Raw genomic sequence first — 22,389 nt, forward strand, 5'->3', positions numbered from 1 at the left:
TGAATGAGAAGGCCCCTTGTGGGTGCGGATTATTGATAGATGAGCATCCTGCTAGGCTTAGGGACATGTGAGTCCAAGGCTGATCCATCCAGGGCTTGGCTTCTCCCACCCATGCTCAGACGCCCAACTGTAAGGCATTATCTCCTCTGGGGAGATAGCTTATGGCCTCTGGGGAACCCAAATTTAACAGGCAGGTGGAATGGGACAGCCCTTTGCTGCTAAGCCATCAGATCTGTCCTGCCTCTGCTGCATGCTTTGGTGATGGTTTCCAGGCCACTTACAATTCCTTTGGGCCCCTGCTATGAAGTAGAATCCCTTTCCCAACAGCCCCTTGCAGACTCACAGTTAACTTGGCCTCAGGGGCATCCCAGCCTCTTAGCTCCAATGGGCTCTCAGCAAGCCAACTTTTGTGCAGTAGGCCCAGCGAATACTTGGCTCCAGGGATCTGCCAGCTAAGATCCTGCACCAGGTTTCCCAGCTGGTGCCAGAGCACAGAAGAGGCTTGGTCCAGTCAGGGAATATACACTCTTTGGTGTATATAATTTTAAGACACATTTCTGACCTACAGCTTTCCTATTGACTGCCCTGTGGTTTTTTGGAATGAATTATTCTGTAATTTTTTACTTGTTTTTTTTTTTCTATTTATTGCTAACCTCTTTGGATTTATGAGGCTGAGTGAGAGGAATTATGTATTTTACACACACATGTTTGGCATGGCAATAAATCTCCCCCATCAAAACCTTGCAAATTTGCCTCAAATTCCACAGCAGCCCCTTGCTCCTGCCCAGTCTTAGTTTCATGGGGGTTGGTGCTGAAAGCTAGGCACATTAGGGCTATACACACAATACAGCCAGGATCTCCCCAGAGCCACCTCCCCTGGGTACAGAGCAGGTGCAGCATGCTTTAGCCTTGGCACAGTGTCCTTGAAGGGAAGCTGGTGATGGGAAACTAATGAGAATCAGGTCAGGCTTTCTGAAGACTGCTGTAGCTGCAGGAGCCAAGCCATGAAATTACTCTTGTGGGCGGAGAGAAAGTATATCCACAGAAAGTGCTAGACATGCTTTATCTAGCTAGCATGTGTGCGAGCAGAGCGCTTTGGCATTCAGACATATTGACCCTGGTGAGGCTTCAGCCCAAGGTCCCTCCCTCCAAGGTCTCAGGCTGTACCCGCCCTGGTTCTGATCCTTTGTAACCACTTGGGCCAATAAATCTTGACATGAGCCTCAAGAGAAGTCATTATTTTTTCATAGAAAAAATAGTTATTTCTCTGTTAACCTGTACCTTTGATTTTCCTGTGATCTGTCTCTGTCAGTGCCCTGCTAAGCAGTCCCCTTAGACCATGCTTTCAACTTTCCACATGCCAAACTGTCACCCAGCTTTCCCAAGCCCCTAGGATTTCATGCCCTTCTCCACCATGACAGCCACTCTTATAAAAACAAGTGGATGAGAGACATATACTCCCAGGATCATGGAGTATTCTCACTGTGCCTCTCGACTGAGCCCTGGGGTCTAGTTGCTGTGGGCTGGGAGTAGAGTGGACTTATCATCAGTGAGACACAGTTGCAGCAATGGACACAACCCATGTGGTCCTCAGCAACCCGAGGAGTCTCCTTGTCCTTCAACGATTTCCATCCAGAAAACACCAGATTCTTGACTTTGCCATAGATAAGAATTTCAGGATTAGCCTGATGGTAGTGGAGTTCATTAGGAAGTAATAAAAACTTCATCGGAGTGATTTAATAGAGAAATGCTCAGAGAAAGAATAGGGCACACCTAAGCCTGGGTGTTGGCTTCTCAAAGGAGAGTCATACCTAAGTGGTTTAGCAATAGCTGTAATAGGGTTTTGGAAGCTGTCAGAGTTTCTTGCTCAACAGGTTCCTACGGGATTCTCCCTTTCTCTCGTTCCCCCTTTCAATAAGTGAGATTATAGGATGGTTCTGATGGCACTCTGGGTGGGATTACAATCTGTTAAAAATAAGACCTCGGGCCACAAGGGGTTTAAGACACATCTTTTCTTGTAAATGGGGTTCCTTGTGAGATTCCTAGAAACTTGCAGGTTTAGGCTGAGAACACTCAAACATGGCTTACTGCTACTTTAACATCCTTATTTGAAAAATGTTATGTCTGTGTCAGCAAATGTTAATTGCATTGGAATTCTTGATTGTCAGCTGGAGAGAGGCTTCAGCCAGACTCCAGAATCCCTTCCTCATACCCCCATGGGTTTCCCCATCCCACCCTGCCTGCCTCAGAACTTCTTGCCTTCTGGGTAGAGTTGGGACCTGAAGCTCAGGCTCTCCTGCCTCAGGCAGGCCTTGTCCAGATCGTTCCTACACACCAACTCAGGCACAAGCAGCCGGTCCTCTCCTGCCTGCTTCCCAGGGCAGCTTCCATATCAGTCTCTGTGGTTCCTGGTCCTGCTTACCCACCCTTTGGGGGCCATTAAACACCAAACAGATTCTCTGTATTGTCTCCCAACCACTGTCTCTCTCCCTTTGTCTCAAGCAATCCCCACAGCCCTCCATTCTATGCTTCCAGAACCCAACTAGGAGCCAGCCATGGTGTCTGTAAAATGAGACTGCAGGCTTTGGAAAATCGGACACATGTATGCATGTACACACACCAGCCTTTTCCTGACCCTATGGCTCACCTGCATGAAGGTTTTGCCCTCAGCTGTGTCCTTCCAGGTTACAGAATGACACAGTTAGGTCTCTGATGATGATAATAGCCAACCTGTGGTCTGTGGGTGCCAGAGTTCTAAGCCCTGCTCCATCTCTCATGGGGATATGCAGGGATCCCATCCTCATGCCCTCAAATCCACAGTCACAGGCATCCATCACCCCTCATCATGGTGTCATTGGGGGCACTTCTCTTTACTTCTGCTCTGGCCCTAGTATGCTCTGCTCCAACCATAACCAGCTCCTCACTCCCTATGTCTCCCAAGGGCTCAGCAGCCTTCATTTTACATCAGGAACTTTGTACATGTTCCTCTAGCCCCTCTCCTCAACCTAGTAACTTTCCAAGAGATGCCTCCATGCTGTTATATGCACAACAGTCCCCAACGCTTGCTCTCTTGATCTACACAACCCTGGGCACCAGGGCTTGACTTGGATTGTATGTTCTCTCTAGTGTTTGGCAGAGCAGAATGTTAGCATAGGAAAGTAGACTAAGTGATTGGAGAAGCCAGGCATGATGGTACACATCTGTAATCCCAGAGCTAAGGAGGCAGGACAGAGAGTTCAAGATCAGACTCAGCTATATAGTGAGTTCCATACCAGCCTTAGAACCCTATCTAAAAAAAAAGGTCTACTTCTCCCTTCTACAATCTTAGCAGGACGTCGTCTGACTTTGCCCTGTGGCTCTACCACATCCTCTGGGTTATAAAATGGTCAAGGTGATCATCATGGACATTTGATGTTGACAGATAAAATCACAGGTTGCTTGTAAAATCCAGGATGCATGTTACATATGAATTTCAGGTACATAGAGAATAGTGTCTGAGTCTATTTATGCCCAATTAAATATGCATTTCAGGCTGAAACTCAACTTCACATTCAACTTGGCATGAGCTATTTCGCCCTGCTAAATCTGGCCCAGGCTTCTCAGTTAAAAAGTACCTATAGTCAGGAGCAAACTAAGCTTGGGGCAGAGCCAACAGAGACCCAGAGCAGGGGCGGGGCCAGGAGTAAGGGGGCGGAGCAGATCTAGGGAGTGAGGCGGGACCTGCATTCTGGGGCGGGGCCAGTGTACGGGGGCGGGGCAAAAAGAGCGAGCAAGGTCGGACCTGGAATGACCAGAACTCGGGGTGGAACCAGATCACGGGGGCGGGGCGAGAAGAACGAGGGGTGGTGCTTGAGCTGACTAGCTAATTTGGGGGCGGGGCCAATTTCACGGGGCGGGACCGGCGCGCGCAAGCACGTGACGGCGGTTGCCAGGGTGAAAGGTCGGCGCGCCGGCGGCACTCCCAACATGGCGGCGGCCCGGGCTGTGGCGCGCGGTCCCGGAGCTGAAGCGCGGGGGCCGCCCTGTCTTCGGGCCGCGCGGCTGCTCCTGCTGCTGGCGGCGGCGGCGGCGGTGGGGCCCCGGGAGGGCGGCGCGGCGCGGCTGTACCGCGTGGGCGAGGACGCCGTATGGCTGCTGGACAGCGGCAGCGTGCGCTCGGCCACGGGCAACAGCTCGGCCGCGTGGCTAGTGCAGTTCCATTCGTCGTGGTGCGGCCACTGCATCGGCTATGCGCCCACCTGGCGAGCGCTGGCGGCGGACGTGCGAGGTGAGGGTCCTGCGCGCCGGCCGACGTTCCTCCCGCGCAGCAGCTGTGAGGGTCGAAGCCACAGCAGGGGCAGATGGCTCTGCTGAGGTCGCCAGCTCTCAGAACACCGACTCCATCCTGTCCCCAGCCTCTTATCCTGACCACTCCCTGACCAGCCTGGACCTTCCCCATCCCCAGCAATTGCATTTCGGAGCCTACCGTCTCCACTCTGGAAGATCCCCATTCCTGCCAAACCCCAGCCTGGTTTGCTAGGTAGCCGTCCGTCCATATGGTGGGCTTCGGGCCGAGGAACTTAGAAACCCAGACCCTCTGGGGACCGTTCTGCAGAAGCAGAAAGTTTACAGAGCGTCTTCTTGATGGGCTTCTCGTTCACTAACCGTAGCTTTTGAGAAATCGTTGCTTTCTTAGTGCTAAGTTACCTTTGCAGACGTCAGACCTCTTCCAGCAGCTCCTGTAAATGGATTTAAGTGGCTGTGCAGTAGCTTTCCCTGGCTTCACCAGCTTCCTCCTGTTGAACTAACCTCTAATTACAGATCTCACAGTGCAAAACAACAAATTGTTACTCTTCTTCTTGCACCTTTGGTTTTAGGTCTGGTGTTGAACACTGCTGTGTTTTTCTTAAACAGATTTGCAAAGAAGCCTTTTTTCAAGTACACAATTGCAAATGACTATTTTTAAATGTTTACCTTCTCTTTCCTCGTTGTTGGGACACTTTTTTTTTTTGAACTTCTTCTTCATTAGAGTAGCCCAGGCTGGCCTTGAATCCACTGACCTCTGCTTCTTGAGTGCTAGGCTTTTATGTAGAATCTAATGGCATTGTTCTCTTGGGTCTTAAGTTTTCTTTTTTCTTTCTCCCTAAGATTTATTTTATTTTGAATTATGTGGGTATGGGTATGTACAGGTGTGTGCAGTTTTCCATGGAGGCCAGAGGTGTTGGATCCTCTGAAACTGGAGCTGTAAGATGTAGGTGCTGGGAATCGAATCCCGGTCCCTGCAAGAGCAGTATGTGCTTTTAACCTCTGAGCCATCTCAAGTTTTCTTAAGTCCCTGGCAAGCTCTAGCCAAAACTGAGACCAGCGATTGAAAAGACAGAGTTTATATAGTGGTTTTGTTTTTATTTTATTTTTATTTTTTTTTTGTTTGTTTTTTAAAGCCACTCAGTAGTAGAGAGGACTTTTCAGTTCTTGATACTTGTCAGCGGACACGCAGGTGACCCTGGCAAGACTTGCTGACAGCTTCTTTGTTTAAACTGGTTCTGGCTTTCGATCCAGTAACTGACTTGTAAATATCATTAACCATATCAGATGTTCCAAGTGGGTTCTTCTGTAGCCAAACCAACAGTAGAGAGGGCTGAAATTGTCCCTGGAACTTGAAAGGAAGGACAATTCTGAAAGTGCCACAGTAAAAATCCACAACTAATGCAATGGTTGACTTAATGAAATGAAGTTGCCTAAAGAGTGGCTGGTTGCCAAGACGATGGGCCTGAGACTGACTCCAGGTTTGTTGACAGTGAGAGAGCTGACTGGCAGGAGCAGGTGAGGACCTGAGGAGGGGAGCAGGGATGCTGAGGACAAGGCTGCCTGAGTCAGGGCCCTCTGAGTCCGAGTGTGAAGCAAGTCACCTGAGGATTGCGGAGACACCCATGTTATCGGTCCAGCCTAGGCTGCTGGGTGGGTCCCAACATCCTGTCAGCACAAGCTCCCAAGATGTCTGATCAGCTATTGTAAGGGATCCCGCCTAACTCCTAGATACCTAAAGAAGAGATGGTATCCCTTGTGATGTCTGCCATGTCCATCTTCCTTAGGAAGGGTTTGCTCTCACTCTGCCCTGGGATATTGAGCTCAGTACCTCTTCAGTGCCTTGTCTTGTGGAATTCTGTGCAGAATAAGGGAAGCACTAGACCCTCTGCCCTGGCCTGCATTTGACTGTGCTCCCTGCTGTCTCCCTGCCTGGGTCATCCAGCAGGAGAGAGGGTGCTTAGCCACACAGGGGTAATCAGTCACCTGTGAGCTGGGCATGAAGGCCTTGCATTGGGTTCTTACCAACAGTCTCTTCCTGCCCCCTTGAAATAGCACCCAATGGTTTCCCCAAACCTCACCCCAGTCTCTGATTGGATTGGCTTTGTTGCCATGGGTGGGCATTGGAACTAGAAGGTGGCCCATGTCTGCCTTCCTGCCCCTCAACTTGTCTGATTGGAGTGAGCAACTGGAAGGTCTATAGAGGGAGGGCTCCCCCAGCCTTGTATGTGGTGATATATTGTGTACCCTAATAAAGCTTTCCTGAGGATCAGAGAACAGAGCCAGCCACTAGATTAGACATAGAGGCCAGACAGTGGTGGCACACATCCTTAACCCTATCACTTGGGAGGCAGAAATCCATGTGGATCTCTGTGAGTTCAAGGCCACACTAGAAACACAGCCATGCAGTGGTGGCACACACCTTTAATCCCAGTACTGGGAAGCACACACACCTTTAATCCCAGGTATATAAGGTGTAAGGAAACAGGAACTAAAGCAGTTCAGCTGAGACCCTTTCTGGTGAGGACTCAGAGGCTTTCAGTTCAGGAAACAAGATCGACTGAGGAGTTGGTGAGGTGAGGTTGGCTGTGGCTTGTTCTGCTTCTCTGATCTTTCAGCTTTCACCCTGATATCTGACTCTGGGTTTTCTATTAAAAAAAATAAGACCTCTGAGATTCAAACAACACTTGTGTCTTTGGTTCTGGACGCCTTCACTTCCTCAAAAACTTACAATGGTGTTTCTTTGACTCTTCACTGACTTTTAGGGGGAAATAGTGTTTTTCCTTATGAGAGATGGCTTAACAAAAGGTCTACTGTGCTGGGCAGTGGTGGCGCACACCTTTAATCCCAGAGATAGGCAAATCTCTGAGTTTGAGGCCAGCCTGGTCTACAGAGTGAGTTTCAAGACAGGCTCCAAAGCTACAGAAAATCTCTGTCTCAAAAAACAAAACAAAACAAAAAGGTCTACTGTTCTGCTCTGTTGAAATCGTTTATCCCAAGCTGTCATGTTTAGCTCAGTCTGGGTTGGCAGTTGACACCTGTGCTTACTTTGCTGGCCACTGAAGAGTAGATTGCACTGGCAATCACCTAGAGGCCTAGGAGAACAGGAATGTCCCTGAAGGCTGAGCCTGTGTCCCTCTGAGCTCTCTGTGATCTCTGGCTCTTCTCTCCCCTTCAAGTACACCTTGGAGAGAAGGGCAGATCTGTTGTTGGCCCTAAAATTTTTGGTGAAGGACTTGAAGGGGAACAGGAGAACTGCCAGACCATCACCACAGCGTCTAGAATGAGTCTAGAACTGTCTGGCAAGGAGGCAGTTAGTCTCTATTGCAGCTGAGGGGACCCAGGTGACAGGCCAGGGCCTAAGTCCAGGCACAGGTGATTCTTGAGCCCCATTGGCACACTTCCTGTGTCCCTATAGAGGACATTGGGAATTGAGAGTAGGAGGTATTGGACAGATAGATAGGTACAGAGTGTACCATCCACAGGCGGAAGACTGAGTGCTCTGTGACTGTTGCCAGCAGTAGCTAAGCCTTTATGCCTCCTCCTAGCTTCTCATTCCCACGGTGTCTGGTGTCTTCTGCTTGCTTAGGACACAGGCTCTTGAAGATGATGGCTTAATATTTATAGGGTGCCCGTTATCCATTTACTGAAAACAGAGGGGGACACTGGGGACAGTAATTGCTGAGGGGTTTGGCAGGCCCACAGTCCTGGAAGCTGCAGAGGGCAACCACTCTTCAGTGTATGTCACAGCCATCTGGTCACTTTACCATTAGCCAGCGCCAGCTGCCAACTGGCCAGAGTGTGCTTCTCCAAGGTAGCTGCAGTTAGCATGTTAGGGACGTCAGCTGCTTGTGTATTTTCAAATAGCCAAGTGGGTTGTTTTACTTAACTAACAAGGCTGGCCGTCCACCCAGAGGACTGTCACCACTGCATTCCAGGTACCAGGAAGTGGAAGGGACCCAGTCATCACAGTAATTCCTTTCCTGTGTCTTCAGCATATGCTTTACCGTCTAACCAACAGGGCTTGTTAACCTCACCCCAGTACACCCTGGAATGCTTAGGGGCGTATTGTTTTTCATCTTACCAAGACTAAATAAACCAAGTGCTAAGAATGAAGAACCTTGAGGCCCCAGCCACTCTCAGTGAGGCTGGGGAAGAGTGCTTGGTTCCCACACTGGTCCTGGGTGACTGGTGGGTGTCAAGTGCTGGGTTGCACTTGTAGAAAATGGATTTCCTTTCTACCCAGACCCATGTGTCCCGCACTTGGAGCTTGGAGTTGGAGCTCCCCCCGAGACCTTTACTTTGCCAAGAGAAGGAATGCACTCAGAGAGAAGGTTCTGGGTGTCTGGAATGTGGGCTTGGAGACATGGTTGCCCAGGATTTTATGAGGGTGAAGAAGCCATAAGAGAGCTAGAACAGTTCTGAGGCTAATTTACTTGTAATCATTTTCTAGAACCAATGATGCTTGGTCGCAAAATCAGGATTTCCTCTGCTTCTCCATTGAGACATGGCAAGTGATGGGAAAAGTTGAATCTGTTCATTCAGCAATCAAATCACTTGACAAATAAATTTGAAATAATTTGGTCTACTATGTATCATAATTATTTTAGAGATATTTCTAAGCCTGTAGTACTAAAATGGCTAAGCTGAGTACAAGCCAGAAGTCACTTGTAGTTAGTCACCCTCCCCTCTCGCAACCTCTGCCCTCCAGTGGGGCCCCTGTTACTCCTCGCTGGAGGGGACAGCCTGGCTGGTGCAAACAAGCAGTTTGCATTTGGTTTCTTTTAGAATGGTGTCCTGGATAGGCAAGGTCGGCACTGCTGAATGAGGCACACACCCCAGAGCCAGCCTTGTCAGGGTTCCTAATCCCATTTCTGGTAAAGTGGGTGCTGTACCTTTGTTTGCTGTGAATGCTGTCCATCTGCCAGCCTCAGGCTTCAGGCCTCCCAGTTCCTAACTGTCAGTGCCGTCTGTTGCAGCTTTCTCAGGGTGCATAGGCTCAGCTGGTTTTTACCCCATGAGATGCCAGCACACATGCCCCTTTCCCTGGATGTCCTCTGTTAAGGGGCGCTTTATCTAAGTGTGGCTCTGCAGGTGCCTTATGGGCTCACAGGGATCTGAAGTAGCAGCAGGGCAGGTGGTGCTTGTGTGAGGCTAAAGCTGGACTTTCTGTCAGCGTTGCTAGGCTGAAGGGAGCAGTGGGCAAAGCGGGCAGGTCCTTGTTCATTAGAGGGATGTGTAGTACGTGAGAAAGAAAGTAACTGCAGGACTGACCTGCCCCTGCTGAAGGAGCTGGCAGGTGGGGAAGCCTGCTGTCGCTCTCTGAGGAGCTGTTGCTGTGACTGGCCACAGCAAAGGCAGAGAGCCCAGGCAGGCAGGACCCCAGGTCCAGAGGGTGTTAAAAAGAGTTCAAGGGTGGTGACCTGGCAGACAGTGGGCATCCTGCTCCTAGAGGACAAGAAACCAAAAACAAACCATGGTTTTACATGGCAGAGCAGACTTCTGAGAAGTGTCTGGGTAGAAGTTAGGAAAAACTGGGACCCTAGGAAAGACAAAGTAACTCTTCCTACCCTTACTGGATAGAGATCAGTAGGGTCTTCGCCCCCCAAAGCCAAGGGTCTGATAGTGGTGAGGAAGCAAAAGAAAGTCACACCTTCTAAGGTGAGCTCAGGGGCTTTGCAGTCCATTTCTGGCCTGTGAGGTTCCCAGTGGACAGAACAGAGGCCAGACATACTCGCGAGGGTCCTCGGCACTTGTCCTTTGGTAGCGGGGGAGGGAGGGATGATTTGTCAAGGTCTTGCTATGTAGTCCAGTCTTGTCTTCAAAGCTGCAATCCTCTTGCCTTTGCTTTTTGATGCTGGGATTCCAGGTGTGGTGTGCACCACCTTAACCAACCAACTGTATAGATAGATTTGGGCCAACGCTTACCCTAAGGCAAGGGTAAGGAGTGATTCTTAGGAGGAGACTTCATGACCCATTGCATTTGAGCCCAGGGTGTGGTCATGTTCCCAGCCTGGCCAGCTTCTGCCTTCTGGCTGCTTTCATCCTCAGCCACTGTGGGCCTTGGGTCCTTTCCATCTCATACTAGGACTTCATTTCACAGGAACTAGTAATCCAGGGGTGTCTGGGTGGCTGCTGTTCATTGCTCACTAGCCCTGGCTACAGTTATGTGAACTTCACATCTTACTCGGTCAGTAAGATCTGATGGTGTGGGTCAGCACTAAGACAGCTTTGTCCTGGCCCCTCACTGTCCCTGGCGCACTTGTGTGCTACCCTCCCCAGGGCCTTCAGTGTTCTGCTGAAGAACATTGTTAACATGGTGACATGGGTTCCCTCAGTGAGAATCTGCTTTTTCTTTTTTTCTTTTTGTTTTGGTTTTTGCAACAGGGTTTCTCTGTTTAGCCCTGGCTATTCTGGAACTCACTCTGTAAATCAGGTTGGCCTCAAACTTGGAGATTGACCTGCCTTTGCCTCCCAGGTGCTGGGATTATAAGTATGCATCTCCGCACCTGGCTTGAGAATCTGCTTTAATTCTTTGGAAATTATGCTTTGGTGCTACAGGGTGGATCGTGGTAAGGATTTCCATCACTGGCAATGACCTTGTTATCGAATATATCTGAAGCAGGTAAGCTTCAGGTTCACTGCTCCTTCTTAGCGCTGCAGTGATGGCTCTTTCCACCATGCTGAGGCTTCAGACTGCAGAAACAGTGTGGGCAACCCAGGGTTTTCTCCTTTTCAAGCCAACGGTTGCCCCATATGGGGTCAGAGGGCAGGGCAGCTGACCCCATATGATTGAAATGACTGTTGTGAGTCTGAAGGAGAGAGAACTAGTGGTGTCTCCATTGTACCTATATGAGACACTTGGAGCTGAGGGGGAAGACAGGACATTTCAGGAGAGAGGCTAGGACAGCCAACTGCAGTCACCACAGAGACAGCGCTCAGGGCGGGCCAGGCCAGAGAGGCCAGAAGTGGACATGGTGGTGAGTCGGTCCCGTTGCCCTGCCTACATGGAAAGGAGGACTCGCTCCCAGCCCTTGTCTGTAATGCACGTGCACAGTGTCTGGTACAGTTTGCGTTCACGAGGCCTGCTCTTCTGAATCTCTTGAGGTCAGAGGGCATTGTTGATGTTTTTAAATGTCATTAGTAAGTGTTCTACAAATGCTCACGTGGTAGGAAGACCTTTCTCTGTGGCCCTAGAGAGGTCCCAGCCTTGCTTCCCCTGGCCTGACCATGTTGTCACCCTGGGACAGCCGCAGTCTCACTGGCTGATGAGTCCTCACTGTCCTCACCTTTACCTTCATGCACCTGAGTGTCGTGGATGTCGTAAGTGGTGTCCCCTCAGGGACCTGGAGGAGACAGGAAAGAACCCAGCCAAGGGAGCAAAATGGGGTCCAGGCCCAAGACAAGAGATCTGAAGGAGTGCTGTGTGACTGTGGGGACCTGTAAAGATTGTGATTTGAAGTCATGGAGTTCTGTTGAGGCCCGTTGTGAGCTCCTGCTGCTGTTTGCATGGGGTTTGCAGCTGAGCTAAGAGTTTTCTTCCATCTTGATAGTGTGGCTCACTGCACCTTGCTACTTCCCAGAGCCCAGGTGGTAAATTAGCACTCAGAAACATCAGCTCCCCCACATGTCCTACTTCCTTGTCTCTGTCCTGGTATCCTTGTCAGAAGAGTTGGTTCTGGGGTTCCCTCTTCCTCCCTCATCATGTGGGTACTTAGAGTTCAGTGTCCTCATGTACAAAGTAAGAGCTGTGACATTCACAGGACACTGGAGTGAGACAGTGTGGATCAAAGACCCTTTGCAGTGTTCTGTGCTGATTACATTGCAGGGCCAGGAGGTTGCTCACATATTTGGGGACAGTGCCTACTGTGGGCTCGGTGAAATCTGTGGATCAGTGTTGAGGCCTTGCTCTGATGGAGATCCAGGGTGCAGTTGTCAGCAAGCATGGCTCTGCATTCCTAGTGGCCTAGGCTGATGTAGCACAAATCCTAATTGGTCTTATAATAAAAACCCAGAGTCAGAAATCGGGGTAAATGCTGAAAGATCAGAGAGACAAAGGAGCAAGCTGTAGCTACCTCTCACCTGGCCAGCTCCTCAGCCAAAAGGACTGAGCTCCTGTCTCCTCCCGCCTTGGCAGTGGTGGTTTTACCCTCTGATCTTTAGGCAAGCTTTATTTGTTAGAACACAAACAAACTATCACCACATTCTGTTAGTGCCTTCAGTCTTCTAAATGCCAAGTCATTTCAGGAGGGCTCATGTGTTTAGTCCCTAGTGCTGGGCTATATTTGGGGATATTAAAAGAGCCATAACCAGCCAGTCCATGGTCTTAGCACTCAGGAGACTGAGGCAGGAGCATTCCAAGTTCAAGACCAGCCTGGGCTACCTAGCCAGAGCCTATCTCAGACAAAAACAAACAAAACAAATAGAGACAAACTGCAGCGCTGGCTGTGGTTTGTCTTGGTGAGCACTGCCCCCTGCAGCACCGGGAACCCTCCTTTCCTGTGCCTTGTGTTGGAGAGAGTGGCCTTCTGGTTTGCATTCTGGAATTCAGAATCTGAGAAACACAAAGCTAGTGCCCAGTACCAGCGAGCAGCGAGCTGCCACGGTGCCAGGATCAGCCCAGAGATGTACTCTGCCACTGAGCACCAGCCCCTACACTCAGTTCTCCTGATGTGCATGCTTAAGAAAATTCTGAAAAACAAAAACAGGACCAGACCCCACCATGAAACCTAGGTGCATCATTCCCAATTCTAGGTGGGTTTGGTATTTCAGGTAGCTGGGAGACTGGTTCCTACATTGTACTCTTGGAGATTTTCACTGTTACACTCTTGGCAGGCAGAAGGTGCTTTTCTAGAACATTTGGAAGAAAAGTGTGGGTGGAAACACCCAGTGAGCAGAGAGAATTGGTTGGGTCTGTGAGTCAAATCAGGGTGGCAGGAATGAGCTGCTGTGCCAGATGCAGGGCGGGAATCTGCCCTTGAAGCACCTTGAGCCTCAGAGTGCCTTCTGTGCCATCTGCCCCTAATTGGATGGGAGTATTAACTGTTCTTCCTCAGTTCTGTGCCATTTGAGACTCCAGGAAGCTATGGCTGTGATTCAGAAATACTGGAGTTTTCTCCTATGCTTTTAAAGTGGCCTTGGGACTGAGCTGGCTTTTTGTAGCCAACAGTATTTGGTTACTCTCTGTGAATGACCTATTCTTGCTTCTTACTCTTAATAAAAGAGAGAAAGAGTGTGTATTATAAGTCGGGGTGGTAGGTAGGACATGGGTGGTTCAAAAGGAAGACAGTCACTGAACTCTGGCACATGGTGTTGTGTCTTCTGACACTGCCCCTTCAGTCCATGCTGATCCCCACAGGCAGCCTCTGAGGGTTTTGAGCATTACTTGTCCTCAGGGGAATGGTTTCATGTGACTTTTAGCTAGGTTGCTGGTGAAAACAGAGTAACACTAGCAATACAGAGCATGCTGATGACCAGTGACCCACTGTATGAACTCCTGCCCAGAAATCAAGCGACTTCCAGACAGAGCATATACAAGGTCACCCAGGTGGTTCTTCTGTCTCTCATGCCCGTTCCCCCTTCCTACACTGTGTACCTGTGAGCTGTGCCGTGCTGCTGATCATGCACAGGCCACCAGGCAAGCCCAGCACTTCTTGGGCCTGGGCCTAGACAGGACCCCTGCAGGACCAGATGCCTGGAACTATGTGTAATGGTGTAATTTTAATACCCTGGAGAAAGGGTACCCTCTTAGAAGGACCCCCTGCTGTTACCTAAGGTGTGCCTGATGCTAGTGACCAGAAGACAAGGCAGAGAAGAGCCAGGCGCTTATCTCTGTATTACTAGAGGCGACTTCCCTTGCAAAGTGTCCTTCCCCTGGGGGAGAGGTGAGAAGAGAGGCTGCAGCCCTGATCTAATGTGTGTTTATTAGAATAATGAGGGAGGTGCTGAGTCTCCCCCTCATACTCCTGCAGAAGCACACTTCACTTTTTTTTTTTTTTTTGAGACAGGGTTTCTCTGTAGCCCTGGCTGTCCTGGAACTTGCTCTATAGACCAGGCTGACCTCAAACTCAGAGATCCGCCTGTCTCTGCTTCTGGAGTGCTGGGATTAAAGGTACACCCCACTTACACTTAGCTTCTTAAAACTAATCCCAGCAAAAGAACCTGATAAAAATCTCTGCTGGGCGGTGGTGGCGCATGCCTTTAATCCCAGCACTCAGGAGGCAGAGGCAGGTGGATCTCTGTGAGTTCGAGGCCAGCCTGGTCTCCAAAGTGAGTTCCAGGAAAGACACAAAGCTACACAGAGAAACCCTGTCTCGAAAAACCAAAAAAAAAAAAAAAAAGCTGTAATGGGCCGGGCGGTGGTGGCGCACACCTTTAATCCCAACACTTGGGAGGCAGAGGCAGGCGGATCTCTGTGAGTTCGAGGCCAGCCTGGTCTCCAAAGTGAGTTCCAGGAAAGACACAAAGCTACACAGAGAAACCCTGTCTTGAAAAACAAAAACAAAAAAACAAAAAAAAAAAAACCTATGCCGGGCGGTGGTGGCGCACACCTTTAATCCCAGCACTCGGGAGGCAGAGGCAGGTGGATCTTTGTGAGTTCAAGGCCAGCCTGGTCTCCAAAGCGAGTTCCAGGAAAGGCACAAAGCTGCATAGAGAAACCCTGTCTCGGGCGAAAAAAAAATCTCTACCTATGCCCCTTTTACAGGAGCTCTAGGGAGAGTGTCATATGTGGGCAGGATGGGAGGAGATGTTTCAACTAGGTGCCTAATGGCATTAGGAACATAACTCATTGGCTGTGGCCATGGCAGTGTGTTGGACTGAAAAAGACAGGAAGATTTATGACCAATGTTTTGGATCTGAGGTTGCTTCCTGAGTTCTAGAACTGGGTAGGGTTTTGAATAAAACATTCACAAGAACTGGTAATTACTGACACCAAGACAAGGCACATGTAGGGGGTTGTTATACTTTTTCTGGTGCATGCTTCCGTGTGTGTGCACACACACACACACACTTGTTGAAAATTCTCAATGAAAACCTTGAAACTAAGAAAGGAGATCTAAAACTGCCCCTCTTCTGCAGCAGTGGCATGTGCATCCCTGGGTGACAGGGGTCGAGTGAGGAGGCGGGTACTATCAGTACAGACCACTGGCCTGACTTAAAAAATGGTTGCACGTTTCTGGGCCCACCAGGTCTACCTGGTCACTGTACGTACTCTACTTGATATCTCTTGTAGTGTTCCATTACCGTCCTGCAGACAGTGCTTCGGTTCCTGCACTTCTACCCATCAGGTGCCTTTAATAGGAAATGCTGCACGGCAAGCTGCTGTGTGATATGAAAATTCAGCAGAACTCTGTTTCCTCAGTGATCAGAGGTGGAAGCATCTCTAACGCTTTGGTTGAAATGTTGCTCTGCTCTCCCAGCTCAGCACAGAGCTCATGAACAGCATAAAGGGAAGTGCACAGGTGGTTTCACTGGGGCAGCTGGTGCTCATGCAGATGCTGCCTAGCATGAAATGGCTTGGCGCTGGCAACTCTGCTCCATATCCCGTTCTTGCCTTGTAGACTGGGCTGCTGCCATCCGTGTCGCTGCTCTGGACTGTGCAGAAGAAAAGAACCAGGATGTGTGCCGCACATACGACATCCACTTCTACCCCACCTTCAGGGTGAGCCCCCGGCAACCTTGACCTCTGCTCCAGTCCTGCTTTTTTCACAAGGGGATTTTAGGCAGAATTCTGGTACTGGTAACTCCTAGGTTGTCATTTCTGGCTTGAAGTCTGAAAACTGTGGGGATTTGCAGACCCAGCATGTTGCCCCTTTGTTCCTCACCTGGAGTCACAGAAGGCTCTAATGAAGAGCCAGCTGCTGTATGAAGCCCCCCGCTCACAGAAGCCCGTTGGGTGCCTATCTTTGTGGGGAACCATGCTGCTTGGTCTCCTGTTACTGGCAGAAGGCACCAGCAGTGATGAAAGTGGTCCCCAGCACCCTGCTGCCTGGGCTGCAGTTGGTCCTTCCGACAAACTTGGACATGTTTCTTCCACTAGAGGGCGGAGATGTGTGACCCTGCCAAAGGTCCACTGCTTAGTGAGTGCATGAATGTGTGGCCACATGCCTGCACTCATGGGCCTCTCCAAAACCATGGAGCCCCCCTCCTCTTCCTTCTTCTCCTCCTCCTCTTCCTTCTTCTTTCTCCTCCTTCCTTCTTCCTCCTCCTCTTTTTTTTTTTTTTTTTTTTTTTTTTTTTTTTTTTTTTTTTGAGACAGGGTTTTTCTGTGTAGCCCTGGCTGTCCTGAAACTCACTTTGTAGACTAGGCTGGCCTTGGCCTTGAACTCAGAGACCTGCCTGCCTCTACCTCCCAAGTGCTAGGATTAAAGGTGTGAGCCACCACTGCCCAACTCAGAGATAATTTCTGAAGAGCCTGTGACCCCAGCTCTGTCCTGCTAGTACTATGCACTGTCAGAGGCAGGATCCAGCACAGTGGTGTCCCGTGTTCCCCCACCCAGTCATTGCCTGGACTCTGCCACCCTGTGACCACCTGGCCTCCCAGTGTGAAGCTCCATATGGCACCTTACAGGCCCTTGTTGCTTGTTCTCTTGCTTTCTACACTGGGCTGATAATGTCACATGTATCCCTGTTTTACTTGGCTTTTCACTTCATACCCTCTATTAAACAGTGCTGGGCCTTCCTTCTTGTACTTCATATGACTTTGCCAAGATTTGCACTGGGCGCTGCTGTGACTCCTTGGTTTGACTGTGCAGTAATGTCTCATTGAATGTGATGCCCCTCTCTGCTGAGTGTTGGGATATCTCCTAGCTTTTATTACATGGACCAATGCTGCTGTGAGCACCCCCACCACACACACACACACACACACACACACACACACACACACACACACACACATACACACACACCACACACACATACACACACACCACACACACACAAGTTTCCCTGACTGGGTCTGGGAAGAAGGCCAGAGGACTCAGTGGGGCCAGCCCCTCCCACAACATAATAAATACATCTACCCATGGTGCAGTGCAAAGTGCCTGTGCTCCGTCTTCCTGGTGACAGTCACATCTGTGTTTTTATTCTTGTGAGACTGTTAGATGTCTGTCCACTTTCCTCCTGACTGTTTCTGCTTCCCCCACCTTGTCACAGGGAGTCCTCTGTGTGTCTCAGCACTGGTCTCCTCTTGTTGGGAACACTGCCTAGCCTCAGCTGTCACTGATGTGCTTCTGATGGGGCAACTCTGGTCAGAAGCGCTCATCTTCTCAGAGGCTCTGGATAGCCCCTCTTCCCTGGAACCTGTGCCCTCAGATTGCTCTTCAAGGGACACCACCCTTGTAAGGACCCCGCCCTAGTGAGTTGTCTTGCTTCGGATCCTGTTGGACTAGAAGTGACATAATAAAACCCAGTGGTCCACACAGCTGCAGGAACACTGGTGTCCATGGAGGCAGGGAACATGTCTTGTCCAGTCAGTGTAACTTTGGGAGGGACTTGATCAGAGCTCCTGGGTAAGACAGCAGTCATCTTGTTCAAGTATTAAACATAGGCACAACTCTCCCAAGCTGTTTCTTATTTTTTGTGTGTTTTTCCTTTAGTATTTTAGAGCATTTACAAAGGAGTTTACAACTGGAGAAAATTTTAAAGGTAAGGATATGCAGCACTCTGTTCTAATCCCGTAGACTGACTCACTGAACCTGGTAAACTGGATATGGTCTCAGCAGATGGAGCCCATGGGCCTCCTCCCTTCAGTCAGCATATTTGTACCAGTTCTGCCTGACTTTCTATTAAAAATTCAAACTTTAGCTGGGCAGTGGTGGTGCACGCCTTTAATCCCAGTACTTGGGAGGCAGAGGCAGGTGATCTCTGTGAGTTTGAAGCCAGCCTGGTCTACAGAGTGAGCTCCAGGACAGGCAACAAAGCTACACAACAAAGCTTTATTTTTTCGAGAAAACCTGTCTCGAAAAAATATCAAACTTTAATGGTTCGTGTGGGAATAAGTTTTTTGTTTTTTTTTTTTTTTTTTTTTTTTTTTGCGGTGTGTGTGTGTGTGTGTGTGTGTGTGTGTATGTTCAAGACAGGGTTTCTCTGTGTAGTTTTGGTGCCTGTCTTGGATCTCGCTCTGTAGACCAGGCTCTCCTTGAACTCAGAGATCCACCTGGCTCTGCCTCCTGAGTGCTAGGATTAAAGGCGTGTGCCATAACCACCTGGTGGGAATGAGATTAAAAAAAAATTTTTTTTAATTATGTGTGTTTGTGTGTGCATCTGTCTGTCCTTGGAGGCCAGGGGTGTCAGACCCCCTGGAACTGGAGTTACAGGAGGTTGTGAACCATCTGACATAGGTTTTTGGAGCTAAATTGAGTCCTGAAGAGCAGTGCATGCTCTTACCCACTGAGCCATCTCTCCAGCCACGGAAAATTCTTATTTTGTGCTTTGCCCTTCTTGGGAAATGTGGTAGTAATTTTTATTATAATTTTTACTAAGTTTGTCCTTTGGCTGTTTCATACATGTCCATCCTCCATTCTGGTCATTCTCACTCTGCACCTTCCATCCCTACCCCATTACCTTCAGGTCCCTTTCTCACCTTCATGCGGTAGCAAACTTTATTTTTTCATTTATTTTACACACCAACTACAGTTTCCCCTCCCTCCTCTCTTCCCGTTCCCTCTCCCAACCTCCCGCCTATCCCCCACATACACTCCTTTCAGAAAGGGGCAGGCTTCCCGTGAGAGTCAACAAAGCATGTCATATCACGTTGAGGCAGGACCAAGCTCCTCCCCCTGCAACAAGCCTGGGTGAGGCATCCCTGCATGGAGATAGGTTCCAAAAAGCCAGCTCAAGCGCCAGGGACAGGTCCTGATCCCACTGCTAGGGGCCCCACAAACAGACCAAGCTACTCAACTGTCACCCACATGCAGAGGGCCTAGGTGGGTCCCTTGCAGGCTCCCTAGCTGTCGGTCCAGAGTCCTTGAGCTCCCATTAGCTCAGGTCAGCTGTCTGATCTTGACCCCTCCTTGCTCGTACATCCCCTCCTCCCTTTCGTCAGCTGGACTCCAGGAGCTCTGCCCGGTGCTTGGCTGTGGATCCATCTGCATCTGCTTCTGTCAGTTACTGGATGAAGGCTCTCTGATGACAGCTAGGGTATTCACCAATCTGATTATAGGAGAAGGCCAGTTCAGGCTCCCTCTCCACTATTGTTAGGAGTCTTAGCTGGGGTTGTCCTTGTGGATTCCTAGGAGTTTTTCTGGCACCAGGTTTCTCCCTAACCCCAAAATGGTCCCCTCTATCAAGATATCTCCCTCTCATTACTCTCCTCCTCTATGCCATCCCCAACTCAACCAACTTGAGCCCTCATGTTTCCATCCCCTCTGTCCCCAGTTTACCCAGGAGATCCCATCTATTTCCCCTTCCCAGGGAAATCCCAGTGTCCCTTTTAGGGTCCTCTTTGTTACCTAGCTTCTCTTTTATTGAAAAAGTATCTAGTGGACTGTATATATGGCAAGTATAGGGCTCAGCTCGTACCTTTTTATGTGTGAGCAATGCCCTAGTGAAGACCAAGTGACTGCTTCACAGGCTTATCCCCCTGGGAGGCACCTGCTATTCCTGGCATCAGGGGTAGTTTGCCCACGTTAGCAGTATGTATGAGTTGGTTGGTGCCCCTGGCCACTTCTCACCACCATGGGTGTGAGATTTGTCACTTTGCCATGTGTCTTACAGCCTGTCACTTGCTCTGGGCTGTGTGGTGTCCCGTTGTATACATCTGCTGCTGGCCACACTGCAGCCTGTCAGTGAGCCACTCTGCACCTAGGGCTGTGTCAGTGGTGCTGCTGCCTTCACTATCCTTGGGCTCTGGGCATGGAATGGCTACTTAGGTACATACACGGTCAGCCACGCCATGACCCAGATTTGCTTTTGTAGGACCTGACAGGGAGCTGCGGACAGTCAGACAGACAATGATCGACTTCCTGCAGAACCACACAGAGAGCACTCGACCTCCTGCGTGCCCGCCCCTGGACCCTATTCAGTGAGTAGATCCTTTGAAAGGTGGCCTGTGGGGCCTGGACCATGGTAGTAGAGCTCCACAAGTAGGAAGCCCTGGTTCATCCTTCTCCCCAAGTTGCATGGTGCAGATTGGGCGTGGTTTTTAAGTATGTATAAGTGACTGGGGTGCTGGCATGCTGTGACAGCTTGCTATCATGGAGAGCATTGAAGGTTTTGCTTTTTCTTGACAGGCCCAGTGATATCCTTTCCCTCATGGACAGCCACAGTGGCCAATACCACGCTGTTATGTTTGAAAGCAATGGTTCTTACATTGGACGAGAGGTACTGTGTCTCATGGGCTCTGGGGCTGCAGCTAGTGTGGCTGGGGTGGGCTGTGGTTAGTGCATTGACAGCAACAACCAGTGAGCCTTGAGCTGTCATTGGTTACAGAGATCCTAAGTCACCGGCCTGTATCTAGCAAGAAATGCTGGAGTGATGGGGCTTGCCTCTGAAAGTCCAGCCATAGCTGTGTCTTCCATCAATGCCACTATTGTAGATCTCCTGTGTTCTGTTACCACATCCGGGAGTCTGTAGGACCTTGCTACTTTTGTGAGATGTTAGTGTCATGTGGGTGGTTCAGAAGCCTTCAGCTTTGGCCAAGTATCAAACCAAGGGACTAGAGACCTAGTTGCTAATGCCAGGGTCTTTTGAAGACAAGAAGGAGGCCTCCTGGCCCACATGGGAGTTCAGCATTGACCCGTGGGCTCTTCCTTCATGCCACTTGAGTGCGGTTCTCCAGGTTATCTGGGTAGCTCAGGTAAGAAGAGATAGCACTGCCCTCAGTAGGCCCTGGACGGTGTGAGGCAGGCTACAGACAACAGTGTGGCAACCACATGTGCCTGGCTGCACTCTAGGACCTTCCTGCTCTCCCTCCATGTTTGATGATGCACCTTATCCTTCTCTTCATTGTTGGCAGGATTCTCAGCCAAAGGACTGAGCCCAGAACTCATTCATGCCCAGTTCCTTTCCCTACTGAGGAAGCCACTACATGCCAGATCTTCCAGGCAGTGCCCCTGTGCCCTTCATATACACATGTACACTTATAAACCAAAAACAGGACTTTGTCCCTCAGAAGATGGCTGAAGGCCCATCTTCTTGCCAGTCACCCTGTCCCCATAGTACCAGCACATCAATACCTTTGGGATCAGTAAGGCCTGACCTTCTGGGTAGAAGCTGTAACCCAGGGTGCCCTAAGAGTCAGGATCAAGAAGAACCACTGTGGCCAGGTCTGGTGCCATGCCTTTAATCCCAGCACTCAAGTGGCAGGTCTCTGTGCATTTAAGATCAGCCTGGTCTACATGTGAGTTCCAGGCCAGTGAAGGCTACAAAATATCTCAAAACAACAATAACAACAACAAACAAACAAAAAAGGACCACCACCACCAACAGCAACAACATGATCCACCTCACATGTAATCTGTTCCTCATCCCTGGAAGTAACTGGCTTTATTGACATTTAAGAGCAGCAGAGAACAACAGACTCCACTTGCCATGTGGTGAGCACAGGAGGGGTTTTTAGATACTGAGATACCATAACCATGGTCTCTCTGTCACTAAAACCACTGCAGCTCCTTCAGCCTAAGCAAGCCCAACCGGTACAAGTCACCTGCAGGAACCGCCCCAAACCTCCTGGCTTAGACCTGGAGTGATGTTGAGTTGCCGGTCAACCTGGAAATGTGGGCACACAATAGCCAGTGTGTTGGAAAAACCCGGAAATGTGGGCACACAATAGCCAGTGTGTTGGGAAAACAGGGCTGTAGCTGATGAGTGGTGAATTACTCAATTCATGTAGATTTTGTAGCAGACAAACTGGTTCAGAAAGGTAAATTTAGTAACAGATGTTACTTTGGGGGTTACTTTATGGTTCAGCCCATAAAGTGCTTACCTTGAAAGCTTTAGGACTTGAGTTCCATCCCCAGCAGCACACTTGTAATCCCAGTGTTGAGGAGCCAGAGTAGACACATCTCTGGAGTTTGCTGGCCAGCCCACCTGCCGACTTGGCAAGCCTCAGGCTAATGAGAGACTGTCTCAAAAACAAAGTGGATGGTACCTGAGTAATGA

The 22,389-nt window shown here is 49.7% G+C and overlaps 1 protein-coding gene across 1 annotated transcript in view; it reads left to right on the forward strand.

Annotated features, from left to right (window-relative positions):
- The first annotated feature begins 3,927 nt into the window (after positions 1–3,927).
- Positions 3,928–22,389, forward strand: part of Qsox2 (quiescin sulfhydryl oxidase 2) — a 32,682-nt gene continuing 14,220 nt past the window's right edge. The window contains exons 1-5 of the mRNA XM_052724251.1: positions 3,928–4,267; positions 15,846–15,946; positions 17,886–17,934; positions 20,206–20,311; positions 20,520–20,610. Of these exons, the coding sequence (XP_052580211.1) occupies positions 3,967–4,267; positions 15,846–15,946; positions 17,886–17,934; positions 20,206–20,311; positions 20,520–20,610 (648 nt within the window). The 5' untranslated portion in view covers positions 3,928–3,966. The remainder of the gene's footprint in view (positions 4,268–15,845; positions 15,947–17,885; positions 17,935–20,205; positions 20,312–20,519; positions 20,611–22,389) is intronic.

The sequence above is a fragment of the Peromyscus californicus genome, unplaced genomic scaffold, assembly GCF_007827085.1.
Source record: "Peromyscus californicus insignis strain IS unplaced genomic scaffold, ASM782708v3 Scaffold_7__1_contigs__length_154581171, whole genome shotgun sequence".
In the NCBI taxonomy this organism is placed as follows: domain Eukaryota; kingdom Metazoa; phylum Chordata; class Mammalia; order Rodentia; family Cricetidae; genus Peromyscus; species Peromyscus californicus.